General features: G+C 45.4%; 1 protein-coding gene across 1 annotated transcript; it reads right to left on the reverse strand.

Moving 5' to 3' along the window:
• Positions 1 to 2,249: 2,249 nt before the first annotated feature.
• Positions 2,250 to 21,162, reverse strand: TRIM35 (tripartite motif containing 35). Its single transcript, XM_036240668.1, has 6 exons — positions 20,695 to 21,162; positions 10,945 to 11,040; positions 8,269 to 8,499; positions 6,981 to 7,003; positions 6,030 to 6,148; positions 2,250 to 4,487 (listed from the first exon to the last, which is right to left on the reverse strand). The coding sequence occupies exons 1-6, from the start codon at positions 21,127 to 21,129 to the stop codon at positions 3,910 to 3,912; spliced, it is 1,482 nt and encodes a 493-aa protein (XP_036096561.1). The 5' UTR covers positions 21,130 to 21,162; the 3' UTR covers positions 2,250 to 3,909.
• Positions 21,163 to 25,755: the final 4,593 nt, after the last annotated feature.

The raw sequence follows: 25,755 nt of genomic DNA on the forward strand, positions 1-25,755 counted from the left end.
GAAGGCACCAGAGTCAAGGACAACTGAAGGCGAATTAGGGAGGACAGAAGCCACAGAGGCAGCTCCCAGGATGTGCATGTGTCCAGGACTCCAGAAGGCTGGGCAGAATCTCTGCAGAAAATGGTGGCAAAGGTGGGTAGGAGTGGCAGGGGAGGGGCCTCGAATGTCACTCAAAGGAGCTGGGAAAATCCCAGGATGGCACAGTCACCCCGTGCCAAAGATCCTGGCACTGCCACTTCACTAACCATGGGGGTCATGGGAGATTTCCACTACTCTGATCAACAGACTAACTGCTGAGAGAAATTTCATCCTCCACAGGCAGGAGGAAGCAAGGAAGATGGCCACAGTACACTTAATTCTGACCCAAAAAATAACTGGTGGCTGAAGTGGGAGTGATGGGGAGCCGAGGAGGTCAGCGTGTGCTCAAGGAAACACAGCCCTTGAACCAAACCCCGTAAGTGGTGGGGCCAGTATAACCAGAATAGAATAATTTACAGGAAATCAATAGTAGAGTAGGTGAAGCTGAGACACAAACCATTGATTTGGAATATAAGGAAGCAAAACACACCCAATCAGAACAGCAAAAAGAAAAAAGAATAAAAAAAATATGAGGACACTGTAAGGAGCCTCTGGGACACCTTCAAGTGTACCAACATTCACTTTATGGGGGTGCCAGAAGGAGAAGAAAGAGAAAGAAATTGAAAACCAATTTTAAAGAATAATGACAGAAAACTTCCCTAACTTGGTGAAGGAAACAGAGATATAAGTCCAGGAAGCACAGAGTCCCAAATAAGATGAACCCAAAGAGGCCCACACCAAGACACATCATCATCAAAATGCAAAAGGTTCAAGACAAAGAGAGAATCTTAAAAGCATCAGGAGAAACGCAGTTAGTTACCTATAAGGGAGCTCCCATAAGACTGGCAGCTGATTTCTCAAAACAATCTTTGCAGGCAGGAAGGGAGTGGCAAGAATATTCAAAGTGATGCAAAGCAAGGGCCTACAACCAAGATTACTCTATCCTGCAAAGCTGTCATTTAGAATCAATAGATTTTATATAAAGAGTTTCCCAGACAAGGAAAAGCTAAAGGAGTTTATCACCAACAAACCAGTACTATATGAAATGTTGAAGGGTCTTCTTGAAGAAGATAAAAAATATGAACAATAAAATGGCAATAAAATGTATCTTTCAACAACTGAATCTACAAACAAAATGAACAAGCAGAAGAACACAGACTCATAGATACAGAGATATTTTTGTTGGTTATCAGGTGGGAGGAGGTTGGGGTGATGGGTGAAAAAGGAGAAAGAATTAAAAAGTACAAATTGGTTGTTAGACTGAGGAACCTCAAAGGGAAGGGAGGAGGGGTGGTAAGGGATAAACCAGAGAACTTATATGCACATATGCGTAACCGATGGACACTGACAATAGTGTGGGGAAGGCAGGAGGAGGGCAGGAGTGGGGCGAGGGGGTCAATGGGGGGAAAAGGGGAAATCTGTAACACATTCAATAATAAAGAAAAGTTTAAAAAGGAAAATAAAATAAAATAAAATAAATAACTAAAACTTTTGTGTTTCAATTTGGGAAAGTGAAAAGACAACCCACAGACGGGAGAAAATGTTTGTAAATCCCATATCTGATATGGGACTTGTACCTAGATGTATAAAGAACACTTATAACTCAATAACTAAAAATAAAACTAACCTAATGAAAAATGGGTAAAGGATCTGAAGTCAGTTCTCCTGAAAATATATACAAGTGGCAAATAAGCCCATGAAAAGATGCTATATATCTTTAGGAATCAGTAAAATGCAAACTGAAACCAAAATGAGATACCAGTTCACCCCCACTAGGATGGCTAAGTTCAAAGACACAATCACAGGTGTTAGAGAGGCTATGGTGCAGTGGAAACACACACAGCTGTAGAACATAAAATGGTGCAGCCACGCTGGGGAACAGCCTGGCAGCCACTCAAAGGGTTAAACAGTCACCACATGACCCAGCCAATCTACTCCTGGGCATATACCCAAGAAAATGGAAAACATATATCCACACAAAAACTTGTACACAAGTATTCTAGCATGTCATAATGACCAAAAACTGGAAGCAATCTGAATGTCCACCAACTGAAGAATGGATAAATAAAATGCAGCCCATGCACACAATAGAATATTATCCAATAATAAAAAGGAACAAAGTCGAATACATACTACAGCATGAATTCACAAGAAGTGGGTTTTAGCTCAAATATCATTTTTATTCTTGTAAAAAAGAAAATGAATTCTCCCAACATCTAAGGTGGAAATGAAACACATTTAAAACAGTTTATAACTAACAACATTTTCTGGTCAAGATAATTACATGGAAATTATATTAGAAGTGCTAAATACTTGACTGTAGAGTGCACACTGGCCTCAGTGTTTGGTATCCAAGCGCTTTCAGAGGGGCCTGTGCATGAGTTTGCCAGCATCCTCACACACCCAACCTGGGGGCCTTTACACAGTGGCATTTCCTACCACGACCCTCCTGTGGCCCCTACCAAAGTACACACCACATTTATAACCAATATATAGTTTTGAATCATCATTTCTGTATAAAATGTCCATTTCTGTGAAATGGGGACACAGGCAAGAGAAAGAATGGGCATCCGTGCCCCCCCATCGAGAACATCGCTACTATAAAAAAACAATTCCTTGTACAGTGCTGTTCCCAGGACACGGTGCTTTGACCATTAAAAACTACAGTAGGCACGTGTGAGGAAAAAAAGGTGGAGTACAAGTCTGGCAGGCATGGCAGGAGGAGAAGACATCGGGATAAAATGCAAGGCAGCAGAGCAAGAATGAGCAGGCTGAGGTCGGCAAAGGCGAGCAGTGTCTCCCTTGCTTCTCACCCCCGCCCAGCCCAGACTGCGTCCTCTCCTTCCCTTCGTACCTGTGTAACAGCGACCAAAGGAATTTCCCCCACAGCAGTTATAGAAGTCCCGCTGTCTCATTTACAGATGAGGAAGGGGACCAGAGGGGAAATGGGTCAAAGCCATGGTTTTAAAATTGTGTATTTTAAGTGCTCTGGACCCTCCGTGCAGAGAAAATCATCCAAATGTAAGGAGAGAAATCAGAGTTGATCTGATGGGCAGTCTTGCCTTGAGCTTGAGGGGTCCCAGGGAGGCTCTGTGAGGCGGTTTTAAAATACTGAACTGACAGATGAGCCAAGCCCTGGTCCTGCCCCAAAGCCATGGCCATAGCCCTGTGCTAACTATATTTTATTATTTTCTATCTTCTTGACACTGAAATCTGGAGCTCACTGACCATGGGGAATTGCCCCTCCCAGGGCTACCTAAACTAGCCAATCCCACACCTGTCCAACCCATACCTGCTTCATTTGTTCCTTCCTGTGAAAACTGCAACAGCCTATGCTGTCCCCTCACTCCCGCTGCCTCCTGGAAAACCTGGGGCTCCCCCCAACCCCCCTCCTCTTGGGAACTATAAGTAACAAACTTTTCAATAGCAGTTGACTCCTGGTCTGTTGGCCTCACCATACCTGAATAATAACAAAACCTACATTAAAAAATGTCTAAGATAGGTCTACTCTAGAGGCAAACATTATCCCCAGAAATCCTGTAGTTAGGATTAAGGAAATTTACACCCTGAAGGTGCCATGCCTCTGGGAGAGCCTGGCCAGCAAGCTACGTCCTAGATGACTTCCAACCGTGGGTAGAGAAAAGAACCAGGTATGAGGGAGGCCTCGGGCCTGGAGCCATGGAGAAGAATCTGACAGTCAGAAGCAAGATCCTGGCAAGAGAGCAGGAGGTAGAGGCGTCCAGGTGAGTGTGGGCTTTAGGAAGAGGGACAGAAAGAGGGCAGGGCCATGGCATGACGCCTGGGCAGCACCTGGCAGGCTCCGGGCGGGCCTCAGCCATCCAGCTCCTTCTTGACGGTGATGCGCAGGGGGCAGATGCGCATAGGCTCAGGGGGCCCGTCCCCCCGTGTGCCCCCCAGGTAGAAGTAGGGCCGCACCTCCCCAAAGCGGGCGTGGAAGGTGTAGAGGTGGCAGTGGCGCTCAGCATCGTAGAAAGACAGCTCGCCCTCCTCACATTCCAGCTCCACACGCAGGCGGCGTGGGATGGAGGGGACCGGTGGTGATGTGGCGGGCTCTGAGGTCATGCAGTGGTCGCCCTCCACCCCCTGAGTGCGGCACAAGTACCAGAAGCCAGAGCGAGTGTCCTGGTAGCAGCTGTGGGAGTGGCCCTCCGTCCCAGTGTCCTGCCGCATGCGCACCACGCCCACCCGCCAGCTGGACAGCGCCCCCAGGTCCACCTCCCAGGCGTGGGAGCCGTGGGAGAAACTGCGTGAGCCCAGCAGGCAGGGCGCCGAGGAGAAGCGCTCCGGGTTCTCCACCTGCACTCGGTAGCCGTGGTTGGTGACACTGGTGAGGTCATCAGACACGGACAGCCAGCCAGCCGCGGTGTTTGGATCAAAGCTGAAGGGTACTGAGAGCAGAGGGGGACAGTGGAGTGAGATCAGCAAACCTCACATCCTGACCTTCTGCCATGCCAGCTGATGCCCTAGGCCCCCAGACTGACAATGGTGTCCCGCCCGGCCCCAGTGTAGGGAGGGTGCTGCCCTGGGCTGAGGGGCGGTGTTATGGGTTGAAATGTGCTCCATCAAAAAAGGTATGTGGGCCCTGGCTGGTTAGGCTCCGAAGTTAGAGCGTCAGCCTGCTGACCAGAGTCTCGGTTCGATTCAGGTCAAGGGCACATACCTCGGTTTCGTTTTGTCCCTGGCCCTGGTCAGGATCGTTTGGAAGACAGCCAGTCGATGTTTCTCTCTCTCTCTCTCCCTCTTCCTCCCTCCTTCCCTCCCACTCTATCTGAAGATAAATAGAAAAATATCCTTGGGTGAGGACTCAAAAAAAAAAAAAGGTATGTTGAAGTCCTAATCCCTAGTACCTCAGAAGGTGAGATGTAATTAGACTGGGATGGTGGGGCCTTAATGCAATGACTGTTGTCCTTACAAAAAGAGACGCAACACAGTGAGGGGAGTTCACCTGACCACCACGGTGGAGATCAAAGGGCTGCAGCCCCAACCACAGGTTGCCTGCAAACACCAGAAGTCAGGAAGAAGCAAAGGACTTTCCCCTACAGAGTTTGGAGGGTTATGACCCTGCTGACACCTGATTTTGGACTTCTAGCCTCCAGCAGTGTGAAAATACATTTCTGTCATTTTAAGGCATCCAGTTTGCAGTCCCTGATTATGACAGCCACAGGAAGTCAATTCAGCCAGAGATGCTCACAGAACTCCCATGCCATCTTAGACAAGCACGGAACATTCCCTGTAAAAGCACGAGGTCTCAGTCAGTTTGGGCGGCTACAACAAAAGTGCCGTAGACTGGGTGGCTTAAACAATAGAAGTTTGTTTCTCACAGTTCTTGAGGCTAGAAGCCTGACACCAGGGGACCCCCATGGCCAGGTTCTGGTGAGAGCCCTCGTTTTGGTTTACAGATGGACACTTTCTTGTAGGGTCCTCACAAGATGGAGAGAGGAAGCCAGCTCTCTGTGTCTCTTCTTATAAGGGCACAAATCCCATCATAGGGCTCCACCCCATGACCTCATCCGACCCTAATCACCTCCCAAGGGCCCTGCCCCAAATACCATCAGATTAAAGGTTAGGACTTCAAAATATGAATTGTTTTGGGGGTGGGGAGATGACACAAACATTCAGCCCATAGCACATGACACAGTGATCATGTGGGCTGGAATCACCTCAAAAGAGGCAGTCCTGAACTGAGGAGGTCTTTCATTATATATACAATACAGTTCTGAATACAGGGAAGTCAGTTTCTTTTTCTGAAGAGGTGGCCAAGTGTCAGGACCCAAAGAGGAAGGAGTTCTGCAAGGAGGCATTGGAGCACTGGGGAAAGGAGTGGAGGGGAGCAGGGAGCAGGGGCCCTGTCTGAATGAAGCTGGAGAAGGTGAGTTCTGCTGGCTCTCCACCTCGTATGAAGTGCCTCCCCTGCCTGTACCCCGACTCACCAGATTCAACAGACGTGACCATCTTCCTCCAGACACGATACTGCAGGGAGTCCAGGTACTTGCAAACATCGATGAGCATGCCAGGCTGTACGGGCTCTGGCTCCATGGTGCAGAAGAGGCTGGAAAAGGAGAATTGGGCCTGGTGGGCAGGGCCAGAGCCATGCATCCTGGACCTAATGGGTCAGGCGGGTTTAACAAATAACAGGCCTTCTTCCCATCACAGGCCTAAATTCCCCGCCACCTTGCCCAGGACAAACCCAGACAAAGCTGTGATGGGAGATGAGCCAGGAGACGACTGGGCGGCTCATACTGTTTCAGGATTCAGTACTAGGGCACACCTTGCGCCAGCTGAGATAAATATATATATATATAGGAGGTTCTCAGACCTGATTCCTATCCTTGTGAGCAGAAATCACACTTACACATCTGCTCACAGGATGTTTAAGTCGAAAGGGACTTAAGGGTCCTCCAGTCCAATAGTATAAAGGTGTCACTGGCCTTTGCTTGAACACTGACAGGGAACTCACTACTGCTCAAAGTACCTTACCTTCTTCCATCTTTGTACAGTTCTGACTGAGACACAGTTCTTCCTTACTCATCCCTGTGTACAACCAACAACATAAACCAGTATATGTCCTGAGGCTCTCAGAGGAAGGGTTGACTGAGAAACAAGCTTAAATGTGAGGATGACCTACTGAGAACTACAAGCCGTTTGCAGGATGGCACTCTCTCTCCTCACCCAGTGAATGGTGATGCCCCACACTCAGGAAAACAACACTGCACCAGCGGGATGCCTCGAAAGAGGCTCGGTCCCCTGGCCAGTACCCACCATGCCCTCTGTATTACACCCCACTGGCTTTATTACCTGCCTGGCCCTGGAGCCACTGGAGTTTATACCCCAGGTGTTTCTGCCTGCTCTTTCCCTCCCTTCCATCAGCCTTGGCAACTTACCGGCGTTTTCGGCTCTTGTGTTTCTGAAAGAGAAAAAAATCAGACACAAACATAGACACAGAGAAAACATGTAAGTTTCTGAACTTAAAAGGAGTCATACATCCCATGTTCATGGATCAGAAGACTTAATAGCATTAAGATGGCCACATTCCCCAAAATGACCTAAAGGGTCAATGCAATTCTGTCAAAATTCCAGTTGGCTTCTTTGCGGAAACTGATAAGCTGATCCTAAAATTCATATGAAAATTCAAGGGACCCAAAATAGCCAAAACAATCTTGGAAAAAAACAAATTTGGTGGCTCACATTTCCCTATTTTAAATCTTATTAAAAGCAACAATAAACAAGTTAGTGTGGTGCTAACATAAGGACAGGCATATAGGCCAGTGGACATTGAAAGTCTGAAAATAAACCCTGATATTTATGGGCAATTGGTTATCTACAAGGGTGCCAAGACCGTTCAATGGGAAAAGAATGGTCTACAACAAATGGTGCTGAGACAACTGGATATCCACATGCAAAAGAATGAAGTTGGATTCCCACCCTGCACCAAATACAAAAATTAACTCAAGTGGGTCAAAGAATTAAATGTAGAGATAAAACTCATGACCTTAGATTAGGCTATGCTTTCTTAGATATGGCACCAAAAGCGCACACAAGCAGCAAAAGAAAATACAGATAAGCAGCACTTCATCAAAGTGAAAAATGCTTATGCTTCAACGGATGTTATCAAGAAAGTGAAAATAACTCTCAGAATAGAAGAAAATATTTAGAAATCATGTAGCTGGTAAAGGTCTAGTATCCATAATATATAAAAAATCTTACAATTCAACAACAAAAAATAATCCAATTTAAAATTTAGGCTAAAGGACTTGAACATATATTTCTCCAAAGACACACAAATGGCCAACAACTACATGAAAAGATGCTTAACATCACTAGCCACCAGGGAAATGCAAATCAAAACCATGAGATACCACTTCACACCCATTATGATGGTTAAAATAAAAAAAGACAGATACGTGCTGGCGAGGATGAGGAAAACTGCAGTCCTCATATACTGCCAGTGGGATGTAAAATGGTTCAATCTCTTGGAAAACAGCCTGGCAACTCCTCAGGGAACTCTGTTCTGATTAAAATCTTTTTGGCCTCTTGACCCAAGCAGAGGATGTGGTCTGTAAGCTCCTCCAGCCCAGGAAGACTGGGTTGCCCAGGGCTGCTGGTCTCAGGATCCCCACTGGTTCTTAAACATCTGGTCCCTGTCGCTGAATGAGATGATGAGCTCCTCACCAGGAGAAAAGATACATCGTCTTCCTTCATCTCCATCTGCAGCCGCTCGATCTCATGGGCCAGAGCCTCTGTGTCTTTCTTGAGCTGCTTCATCTTCTCCTCTGCCAGAAGCTGCTTCTGCCTCGTCTCCTCAGCCATGGCATCCAGGATTGCCTGCTCCTCCACTCTTAAGAACTCTCGAAGCTTTTCAAACTCCTGCCGGATTCGCCTTTCTAGCCAGGCAGTCTCCACCTACAGCAGAGAGTGGGAAGGAGGCACAGAGCATTAGATGTGGAGGGAATCTCAGCTGTCACCTACCCTAGTGGCTCTCAGACTTTTAGTGAAGGAACTCTACTTTCAAAAGAAACCATATATAGAACGCAAATGGATAAAATATAGATGCAGTTTTCTTAGCACAAATTTACATTTAAAATAAGTCAAACAGCACAATGTGACTGTTTTGATTAATTTTTTAAAAGTTGAAATCACTGCTTATACATGACAACTGTAATCCTGTAACTTCAAACATACAATATTCTGTATCTTGTTTAAGTTGCACAATAGCACAAGAAATCCTGAATTACAGAAAAGAATCAATGCAAATAGCAACTACTTAAAAAAAAGTTACCTGCCTTTCAATCTTAGGGCTTCAAATTTATTCAATCAAGAGGCTTATCAAAAAAGTATTAATAGAAAGTATTTATTTTAAAATGGAATAATTGCCCTGGCCGGTTTGGCTCAGCGGTTAGAGCATCGGCCTGCGGTCCTGAGAGACCCGGGTTCGGTTCCGCTAAGGGCGCGTACCTTGGTTGCAGTTTGTCCCCGGCCCTGGTCGGTTGTGCGGGTGGCAGCCACTCGATGTGTTCCTTTCACATCGGTGTTTCTCTCTCTCTCTCTGTTCCTCTCTCTCCCTCCCACTCTACCTGAACAAAAAATGGAAAAAGTGTCCTCTGGTGAGGATAAAAAAAATAAAAATAAAAAAAATAAAATGGAATAATTGCCCTGGCCAGGCAGCTCATTAGAGCATCAGGTAAAGCATTATTCCGATATGCCAAAGTTGTAGGTTCGATCCCCAGTCAGGAATCAACCAATGAATACATAAATAAGTAGAACAACAAATTGATGTTTCTCTGTCTCTCAAATCAATAAACAAATAAACAAAACTAAACAAAAGCTGTATTCATTAATGATATGCATACTCTTAATCATAACCGCAAAAAGCTTCTAAAAAGTTGAAACCCCAATGTACTCAAAGAAAAAGCAGAAAAATATTTCTCATCTTGCAGTGAGAAAGATCTTTATTACTAGAATATAAAACTGAGAAGCCTCAAAGAAAGAATGAAGTAACTAAATACATATAAAAATACAAAGTTTCAAATGGTAAAAAACCACTAATAAAGGTAAATACATATTTACTGAAATATACAAATTATATATTTCATGATGACTAGACTATTGGAAAAACACCTCAAAATGTATGCTCTAGCAATGACAGGTTAGTAATCTATATCTTTGGATTACAAATTCAATATATGTTTATGGCTCTGACAATATGATGATAAAGTGATTCACTGAAAAAGTAAAAATGACAAAAAAAAATAGTGAAAATGACTCATTGAAAAAGAAATGACAAACTAGGAAAAATATTTCCAACATACATATATATATGAACATATATAAGAACATATTATTCTTAATATACAAAATGCTTTTATGAATCCACAAGGAGAAAAGATAAATAATTCATGAAAAAATGACTGGATTGACATTCACAGAAGAAACGCAAATGGCTATTAGACTTTTGAAAGGATGTACAAACTTACTAATAATCAGAGAAATGCAAATGAGAAGAGATGGCACTGTTAAAATATCAAGCTGAAAGGACTGATAATGTATAGTAGGAGGGAGAGTGAAATCTGGGATGATTCTTATCCCACAGGAGGATAAAAAACAGAGCAGGCAGGAAAAACCAGTCAGAAGACTTAGCTCATTTAAGGGACAGAAAGAAGGCTGGAACTGAGAGCACAGCCCAGCCTGGGAGAAGATGAAGCTGAGGGGCAAGAAGGGGTTGGAAGAAGCCCTCAGAGGCTATGGTGAAGAGTCTGGATTGTATTGCGTGTGTCATGGAAGCCACTAGACAGTTATAAGCAGAGGAGCGACACAATCGATGCATTTCTCTAAAAAAGCAGTCTACTCTGCAGAGTAGACTTGTCACGGGGCCCAGGTAGGAGGGCAGGTGAGAAAAGATGGTGACCTGGACTGGGATGGTGGCAATGGATATGGAGTGTAGGATGGACGTGATGTATTTTGGAGAAAGAGGGGATGAGACTGTTGATGGAGTAGACATGGAGAGTGCATGGGAAAAAGGAATAACTAATGAGCCCAGGACATCACTGGCTTGAGCACTCAAGGTAGGCGGAGAAGTGTGGCATATTCTTAAGTTGATTTGAAAACACAGAGCAGATAGCACAGGTGGCTTTGTAAGCTGTTCCCGTGGCTGCTGGCATGGCCATGACCAGGAATTGAAAGAGGCCCTGGCAGCATAGTGTCTGAGAGCATGATTGTGCTAGACCATCAAGGTTGGGGAAGGCTGACTCTGTAGGTCAACAGCCATGGCCAGGGCCAACCCACCCTCACCTATCCCCCAGATGGCCCTAGGTGGCCCCAGTCTCCCATGCAGCCCGACCACTCACTTACCTGATTGTGCTTGGCGATGGCCTCGTAGGAGCGCCGCATGGCCCAGAAGGCCTTGGCTTTCTCCCGCAGTGAGTGCTCCATGTTCCTGCACTTGGCCTAATGGGAAGAATGAGAGGGAGGCAAAAAGGCAGGTTGGAAGTGGGGGCCAGACAGGCAGAATGACACATTTACAACTGGAGTTCCACTTCCACCAGGGTACAACTCAACCACAATTACTGAACCCAGTCTGTCCACTCACTGCAGGAAACAGCAGAAGGTCCTGACCTAGAACTTGACATTTACAGCGTAAAGGGCCCTCAGATATCCTCCAATCTAGACAGAGAGACAGGGGTGAGGTCAAAGGGCCTATTCCCTCTCAAGTTGGTCACAGCACAGCACAGAGGGGATGCATCCTGCTCAGGGCTAAAGCTGGTCCAGGCTTGGCCGTGAATCCTGAGCTGCATGTATAACTTGTAAAGACAATGTGCCCACAGGCTCCCTTTTCAACTTTCTAAACTGGACTGGCCTGCAGTCACTAACCAACAGGTCTGATTACAGGGTTCATCCAGTTATTCCCATGGGTCTTTATCCCAACTACATGTCTCCCCACATCCTGATCTCATCCCAATATTCTAATCATGTTTGGAACATGTGAAATATTTTAATCAGCAGATTCAAAGATCTTTTTGTTTAATAGTTTTTGTTTTTTAAAACTTAACCACTGCTCTAATCTCTTTGGACTCCTTGAAGAACTGGGACTAGTTTTAGGTTGAATTTCTACCTTTTGTATACAACGCTTAACATTTGCTGTCTTTATCTTTTTCACTCTATGTTCTAAGAAAGCTTTTCAAGTTTTTTCCTTTGGAAAAATAAAAAAAAATAAAAATTCTAATAACATTAATTATAAATGACTACCAATTATTGAGCATTTACTACTTGCCAGGGACTGTGCTAATTACTTTACAAATTATGACACTTAATCATCACATTATCCCTATTAGATAAGTAATACCACTAGCTCCGTTTTACAGATGAAAACTGAAGCACAGAAGGGAGGACTAGCCCTAGGGCACACAGCTAATATGTGGCAGAATAAGAACATGAACCTAGACAGTAGTGGTAGGCAGCCTCTAAGGTGGACCCTAGTGATCCCTCATTCCTGTAAAATTAAGTTTGTTGTTTTAAGCTGTCAAATTTGGGGGTGATTTATTATGTACCAACAGATAAGAGATTTGTCCTTGAAAGCTTCATCCCCACCTGGACCTCATTTGGACGAGATTCTGGAATCTGAGCTGATACTATAATGAGATGAGACGTATGGGGATCTTAAGAGGGGGTAAGTGTATTCTGCATATGGAAGGGATATGAATCATTGGGGGCCAGAGGACAGAATGAAGGAGGCAGTCAATAAAATGACCCCAATGAACCCCACCTCCTGGTATTCATGCCCTAATGGAATCCCCTCCCCTGTGGACTGCGCCTAGTGACTTGCTTCTAACCAAATACAGCAGAAGTGATGAGACGTCCCTTCTGAGATGAGGTGATAAAAAGCCTGTGTACACCCTTTCTTGTCCTCTCTTGCTTGATGTCGCCTATGAAGCAGCCCATGGGGCAAGGAACTGAGGTGGCTTCCAACCAACAGTCCATGAGGATCTGAATCCTGGAGCAACCACCCCAGCGAGCCTGAATGGGGATCTTGGCCTACTTGAGCTTTTAGCTGAGATGGTAGCCCTGGCGACACCTTGAGAGCAGCATCATGAGACACAGAGGCAGAGGCACTCAGCTAAGCCATGCCCGCATTCCTGACTCACAGAAACCACGAGATAACAGATATTATTTGTTTAAAGCCACTGTGTTTTGTGGTAATTTGTTACATGGCAACAGATAACTACTAACCCATCTGTCCTACTCCACAGCCCATTCTCTTAACTGCTATGCTACAGACCGCAAAATAATGACTGATTTCATTTTCTGCAGGTTTTGTGTTCTTTTGTACCCATTCTGAACATTTTTGTATTTTTTGTAGTATATCACCTCTAAGGTGTGTCTCCTCAATAGCAAAATAATATTAGTATGAGCATCCCACACGACCACTTAAATATCATCCTAATGTTTTATTTTGTGGGACAAGATATTCTGTTACAAAATCATGTAATAAAATCCAAGAGGACAATTTCAAGATCTGCCAAATAATTATAAACGATAGAAGTGAAGCAACTGCTTCCTACCCAGTGTTGTGCTGGTCCCCAAATGACACAGCTGACCCTCTGACCTTCAACCTTGACAGTTAGGGAGTTATGGGACAATGAAGATAGATAAGAGGGGGTGACAGTCCCCTGTCCTTCCCAAACTTTACAATCACTTGGAGAACTCTGGTTTAATTCAACTGGTGAGATCAACCAAAGAGTGTATTATTACTAGCAAGCAGTTATTATTGAGCATGTTACACTCCTACAAGGCAGGCTCTGTATTCCTATCATGCAGAACAGATAATAAGGCCCAGGGGAATTAAGTACTTGTCAAAATTACACAGACAGTAGCTGGACCAGGAATTGTACTCTGAAATGTTCAACACCAAGGACCACATTCTTGTTTTTTTTTTTTATCCTTACCCAAGGATGTTTTTTTGCATTTATCTTCACATAAAGCGGGAGGGAGAGAGGGAGGAAGAGAGAGAGAGAAGCATTGACGTGAGAGAGACACATCGAGTGGTTGCCACCTGCACAACCCCAACCTGGGCCGGGGACAAACTGCAACCGAGGTACATGCCCTTAATGGGAACGGAACCTGGGACTCTAGTCCGCCGGCTGAAGCTCTAACTGCTGAGTCAAACCAGCCAGGGCTCTTTATAAAAAAAAAATGTTTTTTCCTTTATTGATTTTAGAGAGAGAGGGAGAGAGAGATAGAACCATCAAGAACATCGATCAGCCGCCTCCTGCATGCCCCCTACTGGGGATCCGGCCCACAACCTGAGCATGTGTCCTGACTGGGAATCAAACTGGCGACCTCTTGGTGCATGGTCTACGCTCAACCACTGAGCCATACTGGCCGGACAAGACCACATTCTTTTTTTTTTTTTATCCTCACCCGAGGACATTTTTCCATTTTTTGTACAGATAGAGTGGGAGGGAGAGAGAGGAAGAGAGAGAGAGAGAAACATCGACGTGAAAGGGACACATCGAGTGGCTGCCACCCGCACGACCAACCAGGGCCGGGGACAAACTGCAACCGAGGTACATGCCCTTAGCGGGAACCGAACCCAGGTCTCTCCAGACCGCAGGCTGATGCTCTAACCGCTGAGCCAAACCGGCCAGGGCAAGACCACATTCTTAACCACAATACCACACACCCCATTTCAGTGTTGTTTCCCTCTTTTCAAACCTACAGCTTTCATTTGTAATTCCTGACTTACTTTATTAGCTAGAATCTCCAGTACAAAATAAAATAGAATTGGTCATAATGGGCATTCCTGTCTTTTTCTTGATCTCAATAAGAAAGCTTTCAATGTTTCCCCATTACATATGGTATTTGCTATATACATTTTGTTACTTTTTTTTTTCCTTCATTGATTTTAGAGAGAGAGGAAGGGAGAGGGAGAGAGAAAAATTGACGGGAAAGAACATTGATTGGTCACCTCTTGCATGTCCCCACTGGGGATTTGGCCCACAACCTGGGCACGTGCCCTGACTGGGAATTGAACCGGTGACCTCTTGGTGCATGGGTCGATGCTCAACCACTGAGCCACACTGGCCAGGCTTGTTAGATACTCTTAATCAAGATTAAGGATATTCCTTCCATTCCTAGTTCGCTGTTTTCTTTTAATCCTAAAGGATATTGAATTTTATCAAATAGATTTTTATCTATTGACATAGCATATTTAACTGGCACAGAATTGGATTTTGGTTTCCTATCCAGTCTGACAACTTTTGTCACTGAACTTGAATATGTAACGCAATTACTGATATATCTGTGTTTAAACTTATATTCTTGTTCTGTGCTATTTGTCCTGCTTATTTAACACTTCTTTTTCTGCCTCCTTTTGTCTTTTAAAAAAAATTTACTATGCATTTTTATTCCACTTTTTTCCCTTCTCTGCATTTAATGGTTAACCTAGAAAATACATTAAAAAGTATGAATGCAAATAAATCTAAAAAATATCCTTCATGTTTGCTTTTGATATTCTAATTTTAATATACTTGTATCACAACTGGACCCACACTTCAGGGACCTAATTATCTGCACATGGCCCAAGGAGTGCCTGAACAAGCAGAGACTGCAGTCACTAGTGAGGATTCTGGTGAGGAGCCCATCTGGACTAATATAGTGATCACTGCCCTGGGTGGAACTCAGTGGCCCATGACCACCTGGAATGCCTCCCAGGCCCCAAGCCCCAAAGAGCAAATGAGCTGATTATGGCATCAAATTCTAATATTCAAGATTAGTTATAAACACACACAAAATATGAAGTTTTTATTTACACTACAGGATTCAGAATGTTTAAAAAGCCTACATGAATTTTTTAGAAATTACAATTTGATTCCTTACGCAGCAAATTTCAATAGCATATTTAATACCCTAAGGATTTTACAAAGTTGTTTAATCCAAAATACCTGTTAACTCAGGTACTATGTGGTGTAACAGAAAGTGGGAATGGTGCGGGTACAGGTAAGAGAAAGGATAACTAGGACTTCCCAAGATCATCACAGGACCCTAGCAAGTACTTAGCAAAGAGCTAGGGTCATGTCTGAAGCCAGGGGTGTCAGGCCCAAGCCAAGTTTTCTGTCCTCTGAGGTCCTATGTATGCTGTTGCTTCTGACTTACCCCTACCTGCTTCACCCAGCTATCACAACAAGGCCTTGAAAATTCAACTCAGGCCTCTTCATTTCCTCCAGGAAGTCAGCTTGACCTCCCAGTAGAGTTCAGGTATATCTCCATGGGCTCTCACAGCTCCCCACTACACTTCCATCATCCCACTCATTACCCTGGATAATCGCCTCACTCTCCTGGAAAGGCTGCAGGCTTCCTGGGGAACAAGTCCTAACACCCACGTCCTCTCACTTGGCACAGTGGTGCTCAATACACCTTTGCAGAAGGAGTTAAGGCCTGCTCTGCAGGGATAAAGGCTGTTTTGCCCACTGCATATCCCCAGGTCTTAGCACAAAGTAGATGCTCAACTACTTGCCCAGTTGAAGAGTAAGTGAACACCCACGTTCTCTCTACTACACCATATCCCCTACTGGACTGGAAGTTAGGAAAACAGATCTGCATCCTTGTTTTTGTCACTAACCACTGGAACAAACTTCTGTGTGGCTCAAACTTCCTCAGGTTCAAGATGAAGGCATGAAAATTTCTATGGTCTCTCAAATTTCCTCATGAAAATGATGAGTGTGGTTTCCTCTGCTGATGCTTACCGGTCCATCACTAGGACTTCCTAACATCTGTCTCTGGTTCATGTCTTTTTCCTATTTCAAATGTTTGATGTCAGGCAGACTGATGTAGTAGCTAGGAGATCTGGCCACTCAGGTTCAAATCCCAGCTCCTCTACTTATTAGTGAGTGATCTTGAACAAGTTCCTTAACTTCTCTGCATCTCAGGGATGAGGATACTGCCTGGCTCATAGTGTTGTAACGTGTCAGCGAGATAATCAGAGACGCACAGCTGAATTGTAAAAGAGAGGAGTGCTTTATTCACTGGCAGGCTGTGGGGGGCATAGTTTCCCCAAATTGACAGCCCCAATTGTTCTTGCTCTTCTGCTTTTAAAGACAGAAGCCAGTTACATCCCAGGAAAGTTTCAGTTCTTCAAACAGAGAAATATTGGCTGGTGAAGTCATTTCTTGGAACAAGGTAAAGGGATTTTACAGCCACCCAGGAACAAAAAAGCACTCCCAACAAAACCCTGTAATTAATATTTCAACTAGACTGTATTGACTTTAATTTTGTTTGTACTTAATCTGTAAACTTCTTTTGGTTTTATTACCTATATGTAATGTAAGTAAGAGAAATTTACACCAGTTTTGTGCTTGTACGTAAGGAATATGATCATTTAAGACATGCTGTTGAAATACATATTTTTTTAAGAACATGTACAAGCAGTAGAGGATTTCCTAAGGTCTCTCAAGATCCAACATACTTTAAAGCTCTGGTTTATTTTTATTAAAAAAAATTTATTTTCTTTATTGATTTTAGAGAGAGAGGAAGGGAGGAGAGATAGAAGCATTGATGAGAGAGAACATTGATTGGCCACCTCCTGCATGCCCCCCACTGAGGATTGGGCCCACAACCTGGGCAGGTGTCCTGACCAGGATCGAACCTGCGACCTCTTGGTGCATGGGTTGGTGCTCAGCCAGTGAGCCACACTGGCCGGGCTAAAGCTCTGGTTTAAACACTTTGTCATATTTTGAAAGCTCATCAGTCCTTCCCTTCGTGCTCCATGGGACTTAGGACAAAATCTCAGATCTTTTAACATGCCCTCCAGCGCCCTACAGGATGCCCATTCCTTGCCCAGCATGTCTCTGGTTTGCTGTGAAATCACTTCCTCAGAAATTCCTCCCCATGCCCATCAGACAAGAGCAGGCCTCCTTGTAACAACAGCCCATCACATCCTGTACTGTCCTGCACAGGAATGTCACAGTCTGAAACCATGTGATTGTCAGTGTGATTATCATTCAGCCATGCCTTTGGACTCCAAGAAGGCAGGGGCTAGGACCGCATGCCCTGTCCCCTAGTGGACATACCATGCCTGGTACATAGTAGGTACTCAATCATCCCACTGACAGAGGTCCTTGTCCCCTTAAGCCTCTAAGTCCCCCCACACACAGTCAGCTGCCCTCACAGCTCCTGGAACAGAGGACCAGCAGGGAAAGTTTTACCCTTGGACCAGAGAAGCTTCTCTCAAAGTCCATGACCAGAGTAAGGGCAGAACAAGGCCCAGGCGAACTCCATAGTACCTGCTCTGTGACTTTGGACAGGTTACTTAACTTGTCTGAGGCTCAGTGTCACTGTCCGTAAAATGAGAACAGTACCTACCTGTAATAAGCTGAAGAATGGTCCCCCCAGAGATGTCCATGTTCTAATCCCCCAACCTGTGAGCATATTGCCTTATATGGCAAAAAAACCTTTGTAGATGTGATTCAATTACAGATTTTAAGATGGGGTGACTGACTATCCTGGATTGTCTGGCTGGGCCCCATGTAATCACAAGGGTTCTTATAAGATGGAGGTAGTAGAGTTAGTCAGAAAGATAGTGGGACAAGAATCAGAAGCTGGAACGATGTGCTTTAACAATGGAGGAGGGGGCCTCTAAAAAGCTGGACGAGGCAGGGAAATAAATCCTCTCCTAGCCTCCAAAAGGCATGTAGCCCTGCCAGCACCTCGACTTTAGCACTTCTGACCTCCAAACCTGTAAGATAATAAATCTGTGCTGTGTTAAACACGTTTGTGGCAATTTACTACAACAGCAACAGCAAACTAATATACAACCTTATAGGGTTTTTGTGAGGATTAAATTTGTTGACAGGTAAACACTTAAGAGTACCTGGCACATAGTAAGTGCTCAAAAAATGTTGGCTGGTATGATGCTTATTTTTGCTGAATTCTTCATATGGGTGCCAAAGGTGATCTTTCTGAAGCACACATCTCATCACAAAATTCCTAATGTAAAAGCTTTCAGGGTGCCCCATAGCACACAATGGAAACCCCCTCAGTGCTAGACCTCTCCAGCCTTCCCATACTGCTCCCTGACAACCTCCATCCAATCGTCCAGAACCACAATTTGTCTCTTTACTAACAGCATCATTCCTCTGCTTAAAACCCTCAGACTGCTTCCTATAGTCTTTAGGATAAAGGCCAAGGTTCAAGGCCTCCTGGCTCCTTCTGCAACTCCATCATCATTCTAATTACTCTGAAAGGCTCTCGGTGCCTGGAAAGGGAGGCCTTCCTGCTTCGGGACCCATACACATTGCTACTGCCCCAGCCTGAAATACCCTCCCACACCCTATTCACCTGGCTAACACTTCCTCATTCTTCTGGTCTCTGCTTGAAGTTCCTGGAAGGTATATATTATTGCTTATATCATGTCCAGTATTGTCCCCAGGGTCTAGCAATACAAGGTAACTGCTGAATAAATAGAAAGTTGACATTAGATCATATATACTCCCTGGCACCTGGCTCACTGATCTTGAATCCTGGCTTAGTCCAGACCTGGGGTTTTACCTTGGCGCCCTTGGCCTTGACCCCTGACCCTCTTGAGCTGTATCTCTGCCAGCCCCCTAGTGATTACTCATGACTTGATCCACGGAGCCCCCTACCTCCAAACCAGTCCCTACATTGTTCCGCACTTACTTTACCTGTCCCAAATGAGGACCTGACACCTGTCAGTGGAAATGGAAAAAGCATTATCGTTAAATAAGATGGCAGCAAGCTATATTAGTGTTTAAACATGCATACTGACACATTCCCCTTCACTTGAACTTTGTCAAAATGTGTATGAGTCCTGGCCGGTTTGGTTCAGGGGTTAGAGCGTCGGCCTGCGGACCAGAGAATCCAGGGTTCGGTTCCTGTTAAGGACACATACCTCCGTTGCAGCTTGTCCCTGCCCAGTTGGGGTCGTGTGGGTGGCAACCACTTGATGTGTCTCTCTCACACTGATGTTTCTCTCTCTCTTCCTCCTTCTCTCCCCCTCGGTCTATCTGAAGATAAATGCAAAAATGTCCTCAGGTGAGGATAAAAAAAAAAATGTGTATGAAACTTTAATCAACTTATGATATTTCTTAAGAAAGGCATTAAAGCAAACAAACTAATTGAAACAATGTCTGTAGGACAGGCATGGGGGGGTGGTTTTTGCAGCACCTCCTTTTCAATACACTCAGCATCCTACCACCTAACTGCTGTTCTCCGAACTGGGTCTAACCCAGGTGTTATAGGTGATGAAATAAATTAGTGTTTCACATCCTGTGCAATTTTTAAAATAAAACAACAAAACTACAACATAAAACAGCAGAGTACAATCAACATTTTCACAGAACTTTTGTTTCAAATGATACATACATGAGTGTTCTGGGTCACAATGGAGAAAATATTTCTCACTATGGGTTAAGGTAAAAAAATTTGAAAACTCCTGAGTTGGCTAATTCTTATTTTCTGATCATTTTTCTTTCCTACGCCAAAATATTTCTCATGTTAGTTTTGCCCTGTAAGTTGCTCCTTTATTTATAGCCACTGGCACTCTAAGCATTGGGATGCTGAGAAAGTGATCCAGAATAAGCAAGCTGGCTAGGGCCAAAGGCCTCCTCACAGCTACACAACAGATGGACCAGCTGGGGAAGCAGGTGACCAATGTTGGGGATCTCAAGGCCCCATAAATGGCCAGGCCTTGGGCTCCTGCACCTCTAACCTGAAAGTGCCGAGCTCCACGTTTCCTGAGCTTTACCCACACCTGTGCTTCTCAGAGAAGCATGGGCCACACCCCGCTGGCAGAAAGTGTGCCCGGCCTAAGAAGTGGGTGGGGCTGTCCTGAGAACATCACGTAACCCCAGTGTTCACATTTCCTGTTTACCTCTCCCACCTCAGACCCCCTGGGCCCGCTTTGAAGGGGGCGGGGCAAGGCAGCCTCTACAGGTTATGGAGTCACCCAGGAGTGGATCCTGAGGCGACACCAGTAAGCCGGCTGCAGGAAGAGGGGGCAGGAGCAGCGGAGTCAGGAATGCTGGGTTCTAGTCCGGACTCGGCCACCACGTGTGCACTGGGCCACCTCCCTCACACAGCCGCACTTACCCGAAAGTCGTGGGCAGTGTCCTTCACTGCCTGCACGCGGTGTCCCTGGTGCCGGGGGTCGGCCTGGCACGAGTAGCACAGTAGTTCCTTGTCATCGAGGCAGAACAGGTTGAACTGGTTGCGGTGCAGGCGGCAGAGGCGGGGAGAGCGGTGGCCTGTCCAGCGCGCGCCCTCGGCCTCCTCACGCAGCAGCTTCTCCACCAAGTTGTTGAGGGTGTGGTTGGTGCGCAAGTCGGCGGGGGCCACGCGGTCCTTGCACACTGGGCAGGTGGGCGCTGCCTGCACCTCCCAGCAGTGGGTCACGCACTCGCGGCAGAAGTTGTGGCCGCAGGGCAGAGTCACGGCATCCCTGAAGGGGTCGTAGCAGACCGCGCAGAGCAGCTCCTCCTTGAAGGAGCGAGAAAGCCCGGGAGACAGCGGGGGGTCCTGCTCCATGGCACCCACCGCCTGGTCCGGTGCCCGCAACTTCCGGTGCTTCGCGGCTCCTAGGTGAGCCGGGCCCAGTCCCTTTCCCTCTAGCGCTGAACGACAGCGGCGCCGGCCAATCGTGCGGGGCATGCTCAGAGGCTCCGCCCCACTTCCGGTCTGGGCGACAAACCAAGGAAGAGAGGGAAGGGGAGGGGAGAAGAAGGGAAGGGAGGGGGAGGGGGATGGGCGGGGCGGGGCGGGGCCGTTCTGCTCCAAAGTTCCTGCCAGTGTCCGCGGGCTCTCTGGGTTTAGAGAGGAAGTAACTCCCGGTCGGTGCTGTAGGGCTTCCGTGTCACTGGAAACCTACTTCCCATTTTAAATGGAAAGTGAAATCTATAAGCCCCTTCCTTAATCAATCCCTGAAATACCAGGCCCGCGAGGTCGGAAAAGCCAGAGCACCCCACTTCCAGGATCCCACGTACAGTCTGGCTCTTTACAGCGTGGTCGGTGTTTTCACCACTTAGGATTAGTGCCCTTTCAAAGATCTGTGCCCACTCTTGCACTAATTGTTTACTTAATTTTGGCCAGCCTTATTATCCCCCGGGGTGAGGAGGAAACGGGTGAGGGAAGACCTGATTTTTGTTCCCTAAATGGGCAAGTCACAATCTTTCAAAATCTATTTCCTCGTGCGTAAAGTGACGCTTGTATCTCTTCTCTCCTCGAGATGTGAGAATTAAAGTGAAGTAAGTATGGAAAGTTTACATGATATTAGGCAGGTACACATTAAAACAAGAGTAGAATCCAGCCTAGTGTACCAGGCCTGGATCTCTCCAACTCCCCCTTCTTGCCTCAGTTTGATCACTTTACAAGAGCTCTCAGCGCAGTCGGTTAGCCTGCGGTACTTATACTGCCTTCAGATGCAGGATTCCTTTCCCCTGACACACTTCCATTCTGGTTTCTGTTGGAAGACAGTTTCCACATGTCTTGTTTCTGTATGGAGCAGAGGCACTGGCTGCCTTTTCAGATTGTCTTTCCAAGGATGTTTCCATGGTGAGCAGCCTTGGAAGGCAGAAATAGTGTCTCCTTCCAGAAAAAAGACTCTCTATTATGAAATATTCGGGTTCCTTCAGCTTTAGGTCTTTAAACTCTCCTGTAATGCAACATCCTGTGGCTTTCATCACATGGGCTTGTGGGAATTAAGGCTCAAGAAACGGGGCCCAGCTGAGGATTATCTGAACACTGCTATCGCTGTTAGTAATGACTGTCTTTTGTCATCTACCAGTATTCATGAAACTATCAGGCTAACTTGTTAATTTGCAAATAGACTAAAATCTCTCACCCTTTATAGTTCTTGACAATTTCCTTCCAAACTTTTCCTCTGAATAATCCTTTCCCCACAATGCCAACAGGATGAATACCACTAATTCTTATTGCCTTCTGCAGTGTTTCTTATACATGATTTATGGTCCTCCTACCCCGGGGAGTTTTCTAAAAGCAGAGATTCCTGGGCCCACTTCAATCTACTTGCCTTTCTGGGAGATGAGCCCAGGAGTTTGAATTTTTATGTGCTCTCTAGGTGATTCTTGGGCACACCAAAGTTTGAGACTCATATTTCTAGATCAGGGGTGGGGAACCTTTTTTCTGTCAGGGACTGTTTGGATATTGATAATATTCATGGGCCATACAAAATTATCAACTTAAAAATTAGCCTGCTATATTTGGTCAAACATTTAATTAACTCACCCTTAATGTGATGGCTAGAACTGCTTCTCTTTGGTGAGGGGTATGATGTTAGCTGGTATTGATGATGTTGCTACCTGCAACTGCTTTTCCAGGTTTGCAACGGTAAGTTTTGAAAAAAACTACTTGCAGCAGTAAGTTGTTCTGAACACAAATGCATATTTCAATGCATGTCTCCTCAAAGTAGGAAATTCATCATTGCTTATGTAACATTTATAGAACTCAAGCAGTGGGAAGTTGTTGTACCTAGCTTTCAGCTCATCATTGCTTTGTAGCTGAATGATTTCATGTTGTAGGTTATCAGGCACATCAGCTGGTTCCACATTGAATGGTGTAGCAAAGATGTTCAATTTCATTTGTTTACTTTTCATGTTCTTTTTTTAAAAAAAAATATTTATTGTTGGATGTAAAATGTATTACAGATGTTCCACATTTTTCCCCCATTGATCCCCTCCTTCCCACCCCCGCCCCCCTCCCACCTTTTCCCACACTATTGTCTGTGTCCATTGGTTATGCATATAAGTTCTTTGGTTTATTTCTTCCCACCCCCCCAACCCCTTTCCCTTTGAGGTTTGTCAGTCTAGCAATTAATTTGTGCTTCTTAATCCCTTCACCTTTTTCACCCTTCCCCCAACCCCCCTTCCAACTGGCAACCAACAAAATGTTCTCTGTATCTATGAGAATGTTTCTGTTCTACCTGTTCATTTTGTTTATAGATTCCATTGTTGATAGATATGTATTCATTGCCATTTTGTTTGTTCATATATTTTATCTTTTTCTTCAAAAAGACCCTTCATCATTTCATATAATAATGGTTTGGTAGTAATGAAGTCCTTTAACTTTTTCTTGTCTGGGAAAGTTTTTATATGTCCATCGATTCTAAATGACAGCTTTGCAGGATAGAGTAATTTTGGTTGTAGGCTCTTGGTTTTCATCACTCTGAATATTTCTTGCCACTCCCTTCTGGCCTGCAAAGTTTCTTTTGAGAAATCAGCTGACAGCCTAATGGGAACTCCCTTGTAGGTAACTAGCTGCCTTTCTCTTGCTGCTTTTAAGATTCTCTCTTTGTCTTGAACCTTTTGCATTTTGATGATGATGTGTCTTGGTGTGGGCCTCTTGGGGTTCATCTTGTTTGGGACTCTCTGTGCTTCCTGGACTTGTATGTCTGTTTCCTTCACCAAGTTAGGAAAGTTTTCTGCCATTATCGTTTCAAACAGGTTTTCGATTTCTTGTTCTGGCTCTTCTCCTTCTGGCACCCCCAAGATGCGAATGTTGGCACGCTTGAAGTTGTCCCAGAGGCTCCTTACACTATCCTCATTTTTTTGGATTCTTTTTTCTTTTTGCTGTTCTGATTGGGCATTTTTTGCTTCCTTATATTCCAAATCGATGGTTTGCTCCTTGGATTTACATACTCTATTATTGAAGCTGTGTAAATTATTCTTTATTTCAGTTAATGCCTCCTTCAATTCTAACTGTGTATCCATGATTTCTAACTGGTCCTTTTTTATGCTCTTGAGGCCCTCCCTAAGTTCACTGAGGTTCTTACTAAGTTCATTGAGCCTCCTTATAAACAGTATTTTGAACTCAGCATCTGTTAGGTTGCTTATCTCCATTTCGCTTAGTTCTTTTCTTGGGGTTTTGTTCTGTTCTTTCATTTGGGACCTGTTTCTTTGTCTCCTCATTTTGGCTGCCTCCCTGTGTTTGTTTCAGTGTATTACTTAATGAGAGGTATGGGGCTAGCTGAGACCAGATGCTGCTCGTTTGAAAGAATTTAGGAAAATCCTGTAGCAGGATCCAAGACCGGCCAATCCTATGGTTAAACAAGTGGCAACAGCTTGGGTGGGCTTGAAAGTTGGGTGGGGTGTGGCGGGGCCTCAAGGAGTCAGCAGGGCGGGGCTACCAGTGTGAGCCAGGTTGCTGGAGTCCCGGATGGTGGCTGTCTGCCGCCCCCCGGAAGGGCTCACCAAAGGAACAAAGGCCTCTTACAGCACGTTTGTCCCCAAGAAAGCCCCCTCTCCAGCCCTCGCTCCAGTGCCAAACAGCTCAGTTCTTCTCTGTATGTCTCTGGTGCCCCTCGAGCTGCCTCCCCTCCAAGCTTAGAGGGAGAGAGTCCGATAAGTCCGTGCGCGGGCCCTTTAAGGAGCTGCCTGGGGCTCCAGCCGCTTCAGCCTCCCTGAGCCTCAGTTCCTGCTGGTTTTTCCAGCCAGAAGTTATGGGGATTCTCTTCCTGGCACTGGAACCCTGAGCGGGGCACCTGGTGTGGGACAGGGACCCCTCAGTCCTCAGGGAGGACCTTCCCAGCTGCGGGAGCCTCCTGATTTTTATCCGCCACGCTTGGGTGTGGGACCAGCCCCTCGCACGCTGCCGCTGCCCCTCCTACCAGTCTGGATGTGGCTGCTGCTTTAATTCCATAGTTGTAGGACTTCCGTTCAGCTTGATTTCAGGCGGTTTTGAATGATGGTTGTTCTGTAGTTTAGTTGTAACTTTGATGTGGTTGTGGGAGGACGTGATACCGCGTTTACCTACGCTGCCATCTTGACTGGAAGTCCTACTTTTTATGTTCTTGAATCTTTGATTAAATGCCTCAATTAGTTTTGCACATTCACCAGCATATTCAAGTGTCATAGAAGGCTTTTGTCCTCCCAGAGTAGGGAAATGCACCGTGTTTGAATTGTACTTTCCACAGTCTTAATTTAGCTTCAAATGATTCATGTTTGAAAGGAGGGAACTGAGATGCTGGTTAGGGCCCTGCAGCTTGACGTCCAACTCTGAAAGTTCCTTGGTAATGTCCATCCTGAATGCTAAATCACGCAACCGCTTGCTATCATTGAGTTTCCTGACAGGTTTTCCCTTCACCTTCATGAACTGCTTGACTTCACCTCAAAGTTCATGAAACCTCATGAGCATGTTCCC

Source organism: Molossus molossus, unplaced genomic scaffold (assembly GCF_014108415.1).
Source record: "Molossus molossus isolate mMolMol1 unplaced genomic scaffold, mMolMol1.p scaffold_m16_p_4, whole genome shotgun sequence".
NCBI classification, from domain to species: Eukaryota; Metazoa; Chordata; class Mammalia; order Chiroptera; family Molossidae; genus Molossus; species Molossus molossus.

Excerpts from the sequence above, each read along its gene's own strand:
- TRIM35 (XM_036240668.1), bottom strand. The coding sequence starts at position 21,129 with ATGGAGCAGGACCCCCCGCTGTCTCCCGGGCTTTCTCGCTCCTTCAAG. Across the intron at positions 7,004-8,268 it reads ACGATGTATCTTTTCTCCTG|AAACACAAGAGCCGAAAACG; the intron begins GTGAGGAGCTCA and ends TTTCTCTTTCAG. Across the intron at positions 4,488-6,029 it reads GGTCACGTCTGTTGAATCTG|TACCCTTCAGCTTTGATCCA; the intron begins GTGAGTCGGGGT and ends CTCTGCTCTCAG.